Below are 18,146 nucleotides of genomic sequence, written 5' to 3'. Positions count from 1 at the left end.
TATCAAATACGATTACTAAATTTGGACAATATCAAACAAAATATTAATAAAAAAATTACAAACAGTATTAAATATATGTAGCAGTATGGATTACTGGGAACAATAATAAAGTTTTCATTTTAATGACGTTTTAATTTTGGATTAGTAACTTTTCCCATCAAAGTAGGAATATGTGACTTTATATCTATAATTTTTAATTTTTTGATCGTTAAAACCTTTTTATCACCCAGTAACCCTTTCTACTAAAACCTTAATACACTTTCACGATCCCATAGTTAAAATGGATATAGTTTTGCACATAATTCATTTTATAATTCCATTGGCCATGTGTGTGTAAAATCAAAAAAATATGATATTGATTAGTTAAGAACATATTTCTCGTGGGAGTTTCTTTTTTAATGGTTTATAAGATGCTTAGATTATTAGAACTATTGATTACAAAAAAGGCATTATTTATAGACGTACTAATTCAGTAAAAGAAATTATAAAAATTCTTCTTCAAATAACAAACACTCTAGATGAATAAATTAATAGGAATGTATTATTTTCATATGATATAATATGCTTAGTGGTGTATCTTTAAAAGAACAAAATAAGCATACATTTTCTAATTTAATATCATGAATATTCAATTCAGTGCTTTGATTTAAAATCAAGTTCGCTTACTTCGCTGCTTTAGTTTCCGAAATAATATCATAGTATTCATCATATGTAAGAGGCCTTGTTGTAATATTTCTCTATACATTTAATTTATGAAAATTTGTCTTAATGTGTATAAAATACTCATCCTTTGTAAACAATAATTAGCAATTTGAACATTTCATTTTATATTTTAACTAATTATTATATATAATAATTTTTTTAAAATGTATTAAAACTTTAATGACAATCTTCCTAACATGAAATAGTTATGTGATAGTATATAATAGGTGCCACTTACATAAAAATGTAGACAATCTAAATAAGCCACCTATTTAAAAAATTGCATAAATAAAGCAGTTCATGAAAAATCTTAATGATTTACATACTATTGAAATTTTCTTATGGTTTTCATTGTATTTTAATTTATATAATACTTCAATTAAATTATTATAAAATAATTTCGCTTTAAATGATATCTCGGCTTTCATACTAATATTTGTTTCTTTGCTACAAATAGTGTATTTTTATATTACCATAACTTTACCGTATTTAAAATATTATTGTAAATAGTATTTATACTAAATAAATTTAGTATAACATTGATTAAAATTATATTTTCATTTTTATGTCACAAAGTATGGTCTTTAGAGTCTATGTTTTCTATTTTATTAGAACTTTAAACTTATTCTAGATAAATAACTTTGACTAGCTTAAATATACTATATATTTAGAATTAAGTATATAAAGAGGTTAATTTTATAAATATCAAGTCCGTATATATACTTAATCTTAATTTAAAGTTAAAGACAATGAAGATAGAAATAATAAAATAATATTTAAATACAATTTTGGTAAATGATAACATATATCATATTATTTTATGATAATCAGAATTATATAATAACAATTGCATTTAATAACGAAACTTGATATGATTAGCATATTAATTAGTATTTTATTTCAACCTTTCAAGATCACTGAATATAAAAATTATATATATATTTTGTATCGCTAATGATGTGAATACTATAACTTTTATCAAAAGGGGTTAAATTTTCGGTATCAAATACTAATTATAAGTAAACTATATTACATAAATTGTAAGAAAAATTAAAATGATATATTACTGTTTATCAGAAAGTAAGCAGATTTAAGATTAAAATTTTCAGAACATATTACTAGATAAAAAGTTAAGTTTTTAAATAAGTTAATACACTTATTTTAACTTATTAAGTGCGTTCCATATAGTGATAGTAATATTTTAAATATATTTTATATTTAACAAGAATAAATAATAAAAAATGATACTTGCAGATAAGATAAATGTTATCATATAATTAAGACAATATTTTAATCAATTGTCAAATAAATATATTAAAATATTAATTTTTAAATAAATTATTGCGTTTTTACGTTATCAAGACTACTATTCTAGTACAAAATTAAATTTGATAATTTTTATTAGTATTAAATATCCTTACATAGTATATTTAAAAAGGTGAGGTATTTTTCTATAATTCACATAATAATATTAATTTTGGATTAAAATTTCACATTCCGCAAAAATGGATCTTCCTGACTAAATTGATTTTGGTAATACATATTTCAACATGTTAGCAGAGTAGTCGTTATTTCTTTCTAATAGTTCGAAATAAGTATTTAATATTCTTATTGTTTCTCCATCTTGTGTTACTGTTTCCCCATAGCAGTTTTCTTTGGAACCAGGTAGTTCTATTAATGTGTCTATTTAATGCATTCCCAATGAAATAGAGTATGTTAAAGATGTTATTTAATTTATAGTTAATTAAACTTAAGTGTAACTAGTAAATATTATTTGGACTACAATTGAGTCTGAGATAAAATTAGAAAAACACCTTAATAGATTTAAACCAACGCTTATAGAATAAACAACTTAAGATTAAACTTCTATTAAGAATGTTTCGGAACAACCATTAAATTTTTCGTTACATGATTCACCATTTAATGATTCTTACTTTAGTTCGAATATATTTTAAATCTAACCATTAACTGGTATAATTTATCCAACATCTTACTCAAATATTCTTTGCAAATTTAAGCCAATATCAGCATAATCTTATAAAGAATTTTGTTATATATAGGTAGATGGAATTTAGAATAGATATAGAATTGAGTTAGAAGGTATTGGTCTTCCACCAGAGGTTGATTTTGACTGTGATTAAATTGATTTTGATGACATTGTCTTAAACTAGCTATAAACAGCAGAGGGTATATTAACTAATGCAAGTGATATATAGATCTAATTTAAGTTTATTGAAAAGTAAATAAAAGATCTGGGCCTTAAAATAAGTATAAATGAAGGTGTTATTCCACCTTGTTCTGCACTTCCAATTTATTTTAGTGTTTAACCGCAATAAATATAATAATTTAATGAAAAGTTAATATTTGAAATTCTAGGAAGCGATAGACTTATTGCGTTAGAAATTAACGTAAATTGTAGGGCTCCAACTCTCACCCTTAAGGTTGATTTAGATGATCCAGATGAAAATTTCAATATTCTTGATTTCAAAATAGTTCCTTTCGGATTTGGGTCAAGAAAAGAAATTCATGTTTTTAATGAAAGTGCAGTCAACTAAAAAATCGAGTGTAGAATTGATCCTGTTATAAGAAATAATGTTACTTTACTAAATTGTGCAGATTTTAGTGTCTAGCCTTCGTAGTTAGAAATACCTGCAAATTCATCACTGCCATTAAGTGTAGTGTTATTACCAAAATAAGGAAGAGGAGTATATGAAGGTTTTTAATTAAATATTTTTGTTAAAGGTGTTGAAGGAAGTATTTGTGATGTTCCAGTATGTGCATAAGTAACTAGTGCAAAATTTATTATATCACCTTCAGTTTTTGAAATATAATAAGCGTATGTAGGATTTGAACATAAGATTGAATTAAATATTAAAAATACATCAAATGTAGTCGGTAGATGGGTATTTCCAAATGAAGAATAATAGGATGCTTGGGTGGTTAAATGTTCCTAATTAACTGGGGTGTTAGATGCTAATTCAGAATAACGTATTACTGTTAGTTTAATCCCAAGCAATAGAGGAAGTTTAGTGGTGCCGATTAATTTTATGACAGATGACAGATAAGAAATGTAGTGTATGGTATAGTATTCTGCCATAGGCCCATAAATTGATGTAAGTTCTGAATAGATCAAATTTCCGTAAATTGAAGTATTAGATATAACTAGAAAGCCACTTACAATATCAAATACTGGTCTAAGCGATTCATTTGTAAGAATATCAGCTAGTAAAGCTGGATCTTTCTTCACAGTTGACAAAGAATTTTAGTAGTTCGAATTATTATCTGGATAGTCTAAAGAAATTATGATAAATCTTTCAGCTAATATCTAAGGTAATCACTAGGACGATCTGATTGTGTACTAAGAGCTTCTGAATCCTGCTTGCGATGTTTCTGAAGATGTATTAAAATAAATATCAAATATGAAGAGAATTAAATTAAAGGGAACTACTAAAGGAACTTCTTTATATAGTCCTAATATTGATTTTTCCAAACCAATTTTTTGTGGAACGTATTTCATTGGAGAATAAATTAATAAGTAAATAATTATTGAAAACCATGGACCTGAAGTGCAACATGTTACTTGGTATCCAAGTAAAACATCCATCTTAAAATTTGAGCAGACCAAAATTATATTAAATCCTGGAGAATCTGGAACATTTATTTTAACAGGTTTAGAAAGTCATTTGTGTGATGGAGCAGAAACTTGGTAAGTAAAGTCATCAGTTCCTGGAAAGTAAACCGATACTGCTTTTATTGCAAACTTTACGTATAAGTATATTGAAAACTAGATTAAAATTATGTAAAATAACGAAGATCTTAAGCGTATAGATTTATCTTATAAATGTTTCCCTATTCATTCCTCACAAGAGGAATTTTTCGGAGAAAAACTCTAAGATAGTGAAGAATACATAAAAGAAATAGGAGACTCATTACATTTTATTAACAAATAAATTATTCGAAAAATATAAATTTTGAATACTTCTACGCTGTTTAGTAGAGTATAGATTGCCGTTCATTCTCCATTTTCTATTTAGATTTCTGAAGAAGAGCCAGTATAATTTAGAGCATTATCTTTAGAACCTGGTATCCCAACGGACATATATGTTACTATTGACGAAGAGTATTGCGTTTCAGATAGGATAACCAAATAATTTGATTCACTAGTTATTTTTAAATTATTACCTTCATAACAGTCCTCTACTAATGCACCATTAATCAAAGTACCGATAAAACTTAATGTCTATTTCCCACTAGCAGAGTTCCGTTCCTGTTCACATTAGTAAATGATTAAATTCTCTGAAAATTATGATACTTTGTTTGATAATTTGCAATCATCAGAAAGTATTGATTTCGGTTCAATTGTACCCGGAACTACAGTTAAAAGATATATTTTAGCTAAGAATAGCTCAGAATTTCCAATTTAGTTAAATTGGTCATTGTAAAATATTGTAACTTCTTATTACAACTTTGATATAACTCCAGCTTAAATAGCAGGTGATTCTTCTTTATAACCAAATTAAATCGGTGTCTTTGATATTGCATTTTAGTGTAAGGCAGCTGATAAGAATGGTCTAAAGGTGACAGATAGCCAAGCCATTTGCGAAATTGTAGGCGGGCCAGCTTTTGAATATGCTTTAACTGCAGAAGCAAGTAACTTAGCCGTTGATGTATAGCCCAGCCACATTAATTTTGGTGATATTAGTTTTGTTAGCGAATAAACTACTGTTTTAAGTATAATTAATATTAGTTAAGTTTGTAGTCAAATATTAGTAAAAGTCCCTAAAGAATGTTTACCATTTATCAAGAAAATTGGTGATATTATAATAGAAAAAGAAATGGATCCTATTTGGAATTTTAAATTAGCTGGTGGTTAAAAATTGGATCTTAAACTCGTCTTAATCCCTAGAATTCCAGGTTAATTTAATATACCAGTTAGTATTAAAGCGGGACACTTAGAGGAAGTTGTTGTTCCTATTATGGGCTAAGCTTTAGTTGAATGTGTATAATTAAGTTATCATGGAAAATAATTAGACCGAGAAAAATAAATTATACCATGGCTGTCATAATATTAAATGCCTTGCTATTCGTCATTTGCATTAGCTGCGCAATCATTCCATAGGGCTTTTCCTTTAAAATATAATTTATTTAGTACACTTGAGAAGGAAGTCTCTGAAGATGGTACCATTTAGTGTTATGGATAGACTGTCGAGCCGTTAAAACTATAAGTTATCGATTAGTAATGTTATCAAACTATAACTGAATTTGTATTAATCCACATTGAAAGACATAAATATGAAAATGGCACATCTCCTGCTGTTAGGATGCCATCTAGAGCTCCAAAATCAGGTCATAGATAGAATATGTAATTTGTTAATGATAATGCTATAACTTAGTTAAAATTAGCTTAAGATGTACCAAAAAACCCATTATTATTTACATATAGATGTACCCTACCTCCAGGACAACGTGGAGTAGCATGTTAAGCATCAATTGAAATTAAAAATAGTGGATAAAATCCAATTAATTTTTAAATTGAACGAAAATTTTTAGCTGCATATAATATTACTGTTGATCCAGAGAAAATACCTAGAATTACTTCTGGGGATATAGTTGTCCTAAATATTTCTTATACACCTTCTTTAGAAGCGTAATTAGGAGAACATAAGTTCCTCATCCCTTTGCTATTTAGATCTTCAGCTATTGGTTATGTTTCTTGTATTTGTAATGTCACTTCTCCTACACTAAAGCTGACTAATTTAATGCAGTTAGCTGATAATTTTGTTAATATTCCGATTGATATAGCTGATAATTAAAATCAAGTACTACATTTGGGATAATGTTTATATGGCAGAGCTAATAGATTTGCTATACGTTTAGTCAATCCAACAACATTAAATGCAACTTTTACATGTGATGCTTCAGGGGGTATAGGCAGATAGTATAGAATAGATTCTAAAGAGCCTATTTCGCTTAATGAAAAAGTTAGTTAACGCTTAGAAGATTGCTTCTAACTTAGCACATCGCATGGTGCTATTTCATCATACTAAGAGGGGATTGTATCTATTACGTTTAAGCCGATAGACTGGTATAAACTTAGAGAGTATGGATATGGAAATTTATTTATTGGTGATTTAAAGTTTAATATAAAAAATGGCGCAGAAGCTAATTCTAAAATTATTGTTAAAGTAATTGCAGTTGGATACCATCCATTGATTAAAATTTCATAAAATATAGTCAAAATGAATCCTGTGTTCCCATAATAAATTTCTTAAAATATTGGTTAAATTGAATTAATTAATAATTCATAAGAATCAGTGGAAGTTTTTATTGAAGAGTTTGACAACATACATTAAATAGAAAATTAGATTCTAGATGTACTGACTGAAGAACTAGGTAACGTTTTCACCAAAAAATAGTAAAAAACTATAGAAAAATTCTTGTCAGCTTATCTTCCAGATTTCCCTCGAGCAGGATAACTATTTAGTCCAGAAATTTTAGATCATATGCGTGAACTTTAATTAGATAAACTAGTTGATTTTTTAGATACTTCTTACGAGAGTTTAGTAAGCTAGGAAGATATTAAAACTTTAACTCCATTATCTCCACCTAAATCTTAACAAGATTCTAGGGTAAATAATAAATCTGGGGAAGTAGATTCCCTCTAAGAAGACACACAAAAAACTAGGGTTGAATCTGCGAAGTCTTCAATAACGGTTAGTTATGAAATTTAGAAACAGTAAAGATTGGCGGAGTATAATATTGATGTAGACTAATAAGACTTTTCTTATCCATTAACTATATTGGAGGAAACCTCGATGCGATATGGAAAACAATCTTTGTCTGTCATAAATGGTAAATCCTTTAGAATTTCGGAAACAGATAGCAGTTTATCAAATCTTCCATTTTTAGTATATATTGTAGATGGTGCACCTTTATCTGGGAAAACTACTTTTGCTAGAAAAATATAATCATGCTTTACTAACAAACAAGGATTAAACATTCCAATATTTAATATCGATGCCTTAATGTAAGAATCATAGGTTTGTAATCGATATAAAGAAGAATAATAACAGTAATAATCTATCCCAATAAAAGGCAAAAAGCCAGCAGACATTGTAGCACCTGTTGATTTTAGACTTTAGGATACATATATTTTGGAATTAGCATAGGAATATGCGTAAATTATTTAAAACTATTTTGAAACATCTTCAGATCTTAATCTAGGTTGCGTTTTTGATGGAATTGATTCTTAATTTATCGAAAATAAGAAAGATTAATATAAACTTATTTATCATATTATTAAAGAATTAGTTAAGCCAACATTATATGATAAATAAGTATATACTTCTAGATTATTTACTAATATTACAATTTTGGATTAAAATCCAGAGGCAACTAGAAAGTAAGCAATGCAGATTATTATGAATGAATATAATTAGGCTATAGAAGAAGATAAGAATTCACCTGAGTCCAAATCGTCTGAAGAGTGCGAACAAAGAATTTCATTAGCTAAGCTGGCATTAACAGGTTCTAAATAAAATTATGATAGTGAACATGAGTATTATTCGAATTCTTCAGTAGAATTAGTCACCAGTTCCGAGAAAGTTTAATAAAACTATGATAAAGTTAATATTTCTACTGATGATTTAGGGACTAGACATCTAGCTTTTATGAATAATAGAGAGTAAATTTAAGAAGGAATAGAGTATATTCATTCGTAGTTAGTTTAACTTCATACTCATTTTATTGACAGTAATTCCGATAAAAGTGAATTATAATAAGAAATAGATGATATTTAAATATAAATTGATTAAGTTTAAGCTGAGTTAATTGCTAAGAAGAACAATAAAGTAGCTTAGTAAAAATTAGATGATCTTCGAAAGCTCAAAGAAGAAAAAATTTAAACTCTCCCAGATCACCCTGTAAATAGTATTCCTAAAGAGAATATTTTTTCATCTAAGTATTATTTAATAAGCGATTATCAAATATTAAATGAAAATATATTTGATGAATAATATGATAATATTGTATCGAGGTTTATTTTAGCTATTAACAGATATAAACAAGTTTTGATAAATATGGAATAGAACTAAGCAGTTATAACTAAAAACGAAAGATTGTCAACAATAGAGGAGTTATTGGTTAGAAATATCTAGTAAAATGCGTAAACAAAAATATAACAGCTTATCAGCATTATTAATATAGAGGATTTACCTAAGGTGGATGACGTAATTTATTAGATATTAAATGATATTTATTCACCAACCTAATTACTTGAAAAAATTTATTCAGATGTAAAAGAAAAAGGCGAAGAGATATTTACTATTTTGCCTATTAATCATAATCTTATTGATTTTGAAGAAAATAGAAAGACGGAAATATCAACATTAATACAAGTTACGGACCTTACACCAGTTTAAGTAAAAGCATTAAATAAAACACAACAAGCGGAATTATAGTAGAAAAAATAGCGATTATCATAATTATAATAGGTTCAGGATTTATTTACAGGATAAAACTTATAGTAGGAGATCGGATTTGCCCGTTGGATTGTTCCAGCAAATTCTGTATAAAAACTATCTTTCAGATTTTATAGTAATTAAATAAGAAAAGAAAACATCGAAATTAATTTATCTGTTCGTTCTTCAGAGTTTAAACTACCAATTACGTTTGAATGCTCATGTGATTGGCCACATATTATTGATGATTTTACTTAAATATTTACGTAATCTAATATCTAAAATCGTGGATTTAAACTAGACTAATAAACATATAAGTTTGGTACATTAAGATGCAATGTTCCCGTACCAGATTTATTTACTAAAAAGTTATTAGATACGGACGAAATCAATAACAATATGACTTTTTTAGAAATGAATAACAAATTATCCGAACAGGGTTCTGTTTTTATTACAAACCATTTTTAAGCGCTAAATTTGAAAAATATATCCGAGTTTCCAACAAATATTGCCATATTTACTAAGTAACATATCGGCGAATCTTCCATGGAGGATTATATGTAAAAAATATGGAAATCTGATGAATCTTTAATAGTTGATGATCCTAAAGCTAAAAAAACTGATCCTAAGAAAGGGTAGTAAACTAAGATTGATGAAAATTTTGTATTCAATGTTTTCCCAAATAAGGTTATTTTATAACCAGGAGAGGTTATAAATGTAATATTATCGGCTTTTCCTGACTTTGAAAAGGATTTTGATACAGAATTATATCTGTGTATAGAGCATAATCCAACCAATTTATCTACCAATCTTTCTTGTACAGGAATTATACCTACCGCCTAGTATACAATACCAGATTGCTAAGATGGATTGTAGTCTTGTTTACCATGGTAATAAGATATTACGAATTTAATATAAGCTTAAAGTGGTATCATTGTCGATCCTAAGGCAAAATAGACAAAGACCCCATCAAAAGGTGGAGATAAGAACAAATAGTCAGACAAAGTATAGAACAATAATATTTTGATGTTACCAAGAGTATCATTAAATTAAACTATTACAGTAGATGTTCCTATTACAAATACAAATAAATTACCATTAAAGGTACACTATGAACAATAAACTACTGATGCCACTTAATAATTTATCAATCTTTTCGAGACACCCACGCCTAGTCATATTGAAGAATAATAACCTAAGGTTTTCAATAAAAAACTACCGTAGCCTCCACGAGTATTTTCAATTTAATCGGGAAATTTATATACAAAGAACGTAAATTTTATGCTTAAACCGAACGAAACATAAAATATTTAATTTAGTTTTAAGTCTAGTAAAATTATTCAACACGTTTTCCCAGGGAGGTTACTCATTCAGCAATATAATGCAAAGAAAAATGGACCAGAGTGCTAAATAGAATCCCTAAAAGATTTTTCAAAGCACTATTTATCTCCTATTATTGACTAACCATTAACTGTAGTTAGCGAGGCTCATCATGTAGATGTTATTGTTGCAGTTACTAATATTTCAGAATCTGAGAATAAAATAACTAAAAACTAACCAGTGTATTCATTAGAATCACAAATTTAGAATATTCAGTTTGGAATTTGCAAGGCGCTTAGCCACTTTAGATCAGAGATAACTATAGTTAATTAAGGCCCATATGATGTTTCTTTCAAGGCTTCTTTTGCCAAAGCATTGGACGCATAGTTAAACTTTGTTTCAGGCGCATCTCCACCTTCAGCAAGTGGATCTAAGCCCGCTAAAGGTAAACCATAAGTTGTATAATAGGAAAACTTTGATAAGGTTGTAGATATGATATTGCCAACATAACCTAAAGTTGATGAAAAAGCTAAAACTAAGGATAAAAATGCATAGCCAATGCTTAGCCAAACCACTTTATATCTTGACTTCTTTTCTGATTATTAGTAAGAATTATAAACTACACCTGCTATAAATATAGTATTTTCAGATCCAATAACCAAAAAATTATTATCTAAAAGTGTAGTTACTATTTCAGCGAAGATTAATTATTCAGAAATTTCCATCTAACCTGATAGATTATTACTTTTTGGTGATTTATCTAACGGTAAAGAAATCACCAGGAATATTACTGTTGAAAACACAGGTAACTTTCCAACCATATTTGTTATTGAAAGATTCAGTTAGGTTTTGTTAAGATAAAGTATACTAGGTGTTCACAGCTAATTTGATGAAAAATATTTCCAAGAAATGAAGAATTTGAAGATTGATCCATCAAAATTGTAGAATTTTGGAATATCTACAGAAAATTTATAAATTTTACTTTAATCATCAAAGGAATCAGTAAAGGACGCTAAAAAGCCTGGCAAAGATGTTAAACCAGTCTCATCGAGTTTCTTACATGTGGATTAGTTTGCTATTTCACCATAATCATGTCTTTTAGCCCCTGGCGATAAATAAGTAATATCTGTGAAATATACGGCTAAAGGTACCAGTAATTTTAAGGAATTTTTGGTTGTTGATTGGGCAAATAGAATACCCTCATTGAATAATATGCTAGTCATTACAGAATAGAATTAAGATAAAATCGAAAAAGAAATGTTAGATGAGTATACTAAATAACCAGAAGTATAATAAAATTATCCGTATAATAGGAAAATAATAGATTTAATGTCAACATTACCATTACTTAAATATGCAATATAAGCGAATTCATAAATACCTGGTATATCTTCCAATGTTAATGACTTATTTGAGGAGTAATAAGTTTAAAATCAAGCACCAGCAGATCCGGCAGCTGTCACTGAAGGTATATATTCTACATTGGCTAACTAGCTAACTGTAGGAAATTCCCAACTTAACTCTGTCAGAAAGGAAAGAATACGATTTTACAATCCATTCTCTGTTGAGTCTAATTTTATATTTATTTTAACTACTAAAACAGACTCTGTTGAGTAAATAATTAAAGAGGCATTAGGTGAGACAATATAATCTGTATTAGCATATGGAAAGCCAGAATCATCAAGAGCAGGTGGGAAATCAAAACCTGATCCTAAAGTTAAAGGTAAACAAAATGATAATATTGTTACAAATGACGACTCAGCATGGTTCCTTGATGTACATACTGCTCGGATAATGCCAAACGAAGCTATATATGTCACTGTTAATTATAAACCAACTTAGTAGGTTACTAGTAAGGCTAGATTTATTGGATTATCTATAGATAATTGGCTAAGAATTTAGGAACTCATGTAAGGGCTTGATGCAAAATCAGCTGCTGGACTTGATAAAAAAATCATGGGTGATTTATAAAGTACAATGAAAGAAGCTGACTTAAAGAATAGTTAAATCAGTTTTGAAGTTTTAGGAGTAGGCGTTTTACCAGAGTTACTTATTAGTCCATAGATTATAGACTTGGGTAGAGTTTTGGTTAATGTTGGGGATATTGAAAAAAGAGAAATCTGCATTAAAAATACAGGGCGTGTGTTAGCAAATTATTCTATCAATATATAAGCATAATAACGTTGTCATCAGGATTGCTTTTAGTTAATGGGTGAGACTGATAATAGATTATTTTCAGGTCTCAAAGAGGTTTAACCAGAATAAACCTCTATTTTTTATATTGCAGCATTTTTACCTTCATTATATTAATTAAGTTCAGATGTAAAGATTATTCATGCTGATGTTTCTATAAAAATAATGACTTCTGATGATGAGTTTTAAGAGGTTATTATACCTGTTTCTTTTGAAGTTTTGCAATAGAATGTATGTGCTATTGCAGCATAAATGTTTGGTACACACAGAAGATAATTTTATGAAGATGTCACACAACTATTATTTAATATACCATAAAATTCTACATTAAAGTAATCTTTGCATTAGTTATTTGGCTCCGTAATTGATTGCTCTACCCATAAAAATAATAGAATAAGTTAATTATAATAATATGGAACGGTATAAGAAAGTATATTAGGATAGACCACGGTATTTATCACAGATGGTGTAGTAGGTGAAGACGTGGATTACTCTTATTTTAAATTGGTTAACTAATCTAATTAACATTATATTTATGATATTGATTAGACAATTATGAAAAAGACCGGTATTTTAATAACACCAGCATACGGACATTTACAGGCAGGCTAGACACAAGAATTTTAAATTTAATTTATTTAACCTTCATTGGAAAATACCGATCCTAAAGCTAAGAAACCTACTGTTTCTAGAACCATTCTTTTTGGCAACCCACTATTAATAAGAATTATTAAAATTTCTTATAAGTCATCAAGACATATTCAACAATGGAATAATGATAGCTAGCTACCTGAACCAGATTGTGAAATTGTTTTAGATGATGATATTATTGCTTAACTTAAAGCAGAATATGACGATTTATTATTATAATAAACTAAAAAAGTTAAATTTAATCCATAATAAACATAAAAGATGCAAGTTTTCTAAAAATTATTTGCACCAGACTCTACTAAAAAATAGATGGCATAATATTTAGAGGCATAGTTTTTAGAATTAAATTTATTTGGATCAATGGCAAATGTATAATTGAAATATTATATTTAGTAAGAGGATTCTACATTTATAGTAGTTTAACCTTAAGTAAAGGAAAAGCTAACTATTTTAGAATTACCATTTTAATCAATTGCTATCCTTTAGAAAGCTGGTATAAAACTACATGCTATTAATGAAGGCTTGGCAGCCCCTCCAATGAATTTTAATTAGTAAAACGATTTCACTCCGTTTATAATAAAGTAGAATGAATTTTTCCTACCTAGGCCAGACTTATATTCTGCAGCTGTGAAAGAGACGTTACCTTAAATTAGTGATTCTCAATTATCTTCGTAGATAATTATAAAATTAGGTATTAATCCCAAATCTGTAGACAAGAATTTTGCCCAAACACTCGCTTAGAAGTATGCATAGCCAGGTACTAGTCCTTATTCTAGTGTATTGGAATTATCTTTCGAACCAAAGATTCCAGGATCATTTAATGAATTTTTCGAATCACACAAAGGATAGTATTGCCTAAATTTATCTGGATAAGCAACATTACCAATTTGTCATATTGAATGCCCTCCATCATAGTATTTGTAAAAAGAAAGACCATCGTCATATCCAACTCCATATATTTTTGCAAATTTGATTGCATAAAATACTAAATCAGTTAAAGTTTTAGAGATTTCTGGTGTAGGTATTGGTGTAAGAACATGTTCTATTCTCAACATTATGAATACTATTGCCCAAAATTATGATATTTAAATTATACGTTTATAAGAAAGCAGTAACAAAATTGTTACATAAACTAGTAATTACACATTGATGAGTGGAGAAAATATTAGTGTTAGATTCGATTATATGCCAGACAAAGCTAGTTTGAAGTAAAATTCGGATGAGTCATTTTATATTATTAAAATACCCTAGTTCAATATACAAGTACCATTATTAGTGGTAGGAAAGCCTTAAGAACCAGATGTTTGTCTGAGCACAACGAAATTGAGTTTTGGAGCTATATAATTTGGAAATTAAAAATAGTTAGAAGTAACTATTACCAATAATGAAGCGCAACCATATAATTATAGGATAAGAAAATTCGAAAAAACAGATATTTTCGAAGTTAAAGTTACACCTAATCAGGGTATTGTGCCACCAAAAGGTTCAACAACGATTGTTATATAATGCAAACCATCTATGGAGTGCAAGATTAGTAAGGTTGTATATATTGATATAGCTAGAAAATCATTACCATTATCTGTTAATATTAAATATGAATGTTTCAAAGCAAAGCATCTATTAGAGCTGTTGCCTGAGAACGAATAAGTTGGTGTTCCATAGACTATTTCGAATATCTATGACTTAGATTACGAAACTGTATTTATAGCTGATTAAAAAACAAGACGGTTAAAACTAACAAATATTGGTCTTCATAATTTATAATTTTCTTCATACTTAGATTTACAAAGAACCATTTCAACTACTCGTAGAAATTAAGTGGAATTGAAAAAGTGCAATAATAATTATAAAATTGCTGTTATTGGGATTGAGAATAATGGAACACACCTTTATTAATTACCACCAGGCTAAGCATGCTTCATTGAACTAGCTTTTGCGCCAAAAGAAGATATTTAGATTAATAAAGAGTTTGGACTTTTTGTCAACATTAATGTGGAGAATATTGGTCTTTAAAAACTTAGAATATTCGGAAAGGGTGTTAAACCTGGACTTAAATCATCTTTACAATTTGTAGACTTTGGAACAGTATTAGCTGACTTATCACACGAAAGATGTTCAGAACAGATTATTACTTTTATTAATCATGATATATAACCATTAACACTAGAGTTTATATCGTAATCAACAGATTTCTTCATAGTTACACCACCTGAATAAAAGCCATTACTACCTGGCTAATCATTAAAACTAAAAATTAGATTTTAACCTTTATTCGCTCAATAGTTTAAGAGTAATTTACTTGTTACAGTAAATGGACTTTATAAATTAAAATATCCTCTTATTGGGAATGCTGTTACCCACAATTTAATCATTGATTAAAAAAATATTTAATTAGGTGGAATATTAACTAATTCTAGCCCATTATACCGCATTATTCCGATTAAAAACAAATCAGCAGCGACGATAAATTTCGGAGTTTAATTTAAATAAGAGGTAGAACAAATATAAGGGTTATTTATATCTCTGCAATAATAGGAAAGATCAGCAGAAATAATTTCCAAATCTCTAGATTAACTAACAGGTTGGAATTAAAGATAAAATAAAAAGGCCTATTTAGATAACTTATTAAAAGATATTATTATATAGCCCAATTCATCAATTGATATTTTAATATTTTATGCGCCAGTTTCACGTTAGACTCAATTTTAGGCTAGTATTGATTTGACTATTGAAAAATGTATCACTATTGAAGGATTTTCTTCTGTGAGTGGAAGTGCAATTGGAGCATCTGTTAGACTGCTTTCAACATCCGTAGATTTACCTCCTTGTCTATAAAATTCATTTGTATAGAATGAGTTTTAAATTGAAAATACTGGCGACATTCCTGTTGAATTCAACATACCAATACCACCAAAAACTATTATCAAGAAGAATTTAATTGATATGTTCACTTAGAATTTAGTGTAAATTAGACCATTAACAGGTCACGTTTTACCAGGATAGGCGCTATCAGTTACTGTTCGATTTTAGCCAACCAATGATTATCCAGCAGGTAAATATTTGTTATAAAATATTCCTGTAGAGTATTAGTTCTAAAGTAAAACTTATTAGATCGGTACATTTAATGTTCTTGCCATTTGTGAAAATAAAGAGAATTTTTATTCAACGTTAGAACACGATGTTACGTTTGACTGTCCTACTAGGGAATAAGCCTCTAAAATTTAAAAAATAGATAATTCAACTGATAGACCATTTGAAGTTAAAACAGTTTTACAAGGGGATGGAGACAGACATTTCTAAGTTCCAGATAGATTGATCATACCACCAGGTGGTTGTGAATTTAATGTCGTTTTTTCTCCTCTTACTTAAGGTGATCATAAGGCAAAACTCATAATAGCTGGTTCAGAAGGTGGAGCAGTTGTATTCAACTTGTAGGGTATTGCATAACCTCCGAAATTGGATGGATATATTACTAATGTTAAAGCCGACTAAGCAAAACCGCAAGATAAATAACCTACTAAAGGTAAAAGTAAAGAACCTGTCCAAGCAGAGAAGCCACTTGCACCTTAATGTGCGAATACTATTAATTTATCTGAAATCTTTGCATATAAATCTGTTAAAATTTAAATACCACTTAATAATTGGGAAAAGCATATGCAACGATTCAATATTACTCATGATACTGATATAGATAATGGTATGTAACTAGTTCATCCAGAGTTTATCGACGTTCCTCCTGCAGGAACTGACAGAATTGCTGAGCTTATCTTCATTTCGTTCCTTAGCAACTAAGAATTTAACGGAAATATTATCTTTAAGAACGAAAAATCTGGAGAATTTTTAAAGTTTCAATATAAGCTTTTCAGTTTACAAGCTGAACCATCATTAATTATCCCAATTTAAACTACTTGCAGAGATATCATAACAAAGCAAGTTTAGATACCAAATCCACTCCAGATATCCTAATTCCCACAGCTTAGTATGAATGCAACGAATCTTCCTTCTTATATAACAGTTATGCCTCAATAGTTCAGTTTCAATCCAAAATAGGCGACATTGCCACTCAAAATCTCATATGAACCATAGGTTCCTACAACAATGGACGAATTTGATGTGAAGCTTGAGATTAAGGCCTAAACCGACAAAGGAGAAGTATGCTTGGCCAATTTGCTTATTACTATAAAAGGAATAGCAAATGCTCCTAGGCCAAGTTCACCTCTTAAAGTACAGGCAGATTTGGGTAAAACATTGGAATTTGCAGTAAATCTTTTAAATAAATCTCCTAAACCCGCGAATTTCAGTATTTTGATAACCGAACTTTCAGATATCAACGAAATATTTTAGCTACTTGAAAAAGTTCCAGCTGGCTCTGGAAAGGGAAAAGACAGTGGAATGATCGACAATAAGAACTTCTTTTCAGCCAAAAATTGTGTCAGTACAGTTAATAGTGAAGTAGTTGGACAAGCAAAATCTGCATTTTCAATACCGTTAAAATTCACGCCAAATGCTATGGGGGCATTTGCAGCGAATTGTATCATTTACTCAAAAGGTAGCGGAATATGGCTTGTTCCAGTTGTAGGAAAGTGTTTGAAGCCGCCTGCGAGCGGAGTCATATCGTTTGAGTGATGGTTTAAATATACGAAATTTATACTAATATATTATTTGAATGTGTAAATAAAGCAAAGATAATAATAATAATTCTAGATAGGTTAAAATTTTATATATATCATACTATTTTGATAAATATCTCTATCATAGAAATTAAAAAATATGTTTGTTAGAAACTAAGGTCTAAATAAATTTAAATGTAAATCACTAAAG

General features: G+C 28.6%; 2 protein-coding genes across 2 annotated transcripts; one reads left to right on the top strand and one right to left on the bottom strand. All coding sequences in view use genetic code 6, as the record gives it.

Moving 5' to 3' along the window:
• Nucleotides 1–2: 2 nt before the first annotated feature.
• SS50377_22108 (C2H2 type zinc-finger domain-containing protein) lies at nt 3–824 on the bottom strand (the record flags this gene model as incomplete). Its single annotated transcript, XM_067906000.1, has 1 exon — nt 3–824. The coding sequence occupies one exon, from the start codon at nt 822–824 to the stop codon at nt 3–5; it is 822 nt and encodes a 273-aa protein (XP_067767317.1).
• A 1,383-nt stretch (nt 825–2,207) lies between these two features.
• Nucleotides 2,208–17,951, top strand: SS50377_22107 (uncharacterized protein; the record flags this gene model as incomplete). Its single annotated transcript, XM_067905999.1, has 1 exon — nt 2,208–17,951. One exon carries the CDS (start codon nt 2,208–2,210, stop codon nt 17,949–17,951), a length of 15,744 nt encoding a protein of 5,247 aa, XP_067767316.1.
• Between the last annotated feature and the right edge of the window lie 195 nt (nt 17,952–18,146).

This window comes from Spironucleus salmonicida, chromosome 2 (assembly GCF_000497125.1).
Source record: "Spironucleus salmonicida strain ATCC 50377 chromosome 2, whole genome shotgun sequence".
NCBI lineage: Eukaryota > Fornicata > Diplomonadida > Hexamitidae > Spironucleus > Spironucleus salmonicida.
Note: the sequence above shows the minus strand (reverse complement) of the source record. Positions and strands in the feature narration are given on the sequence as shown.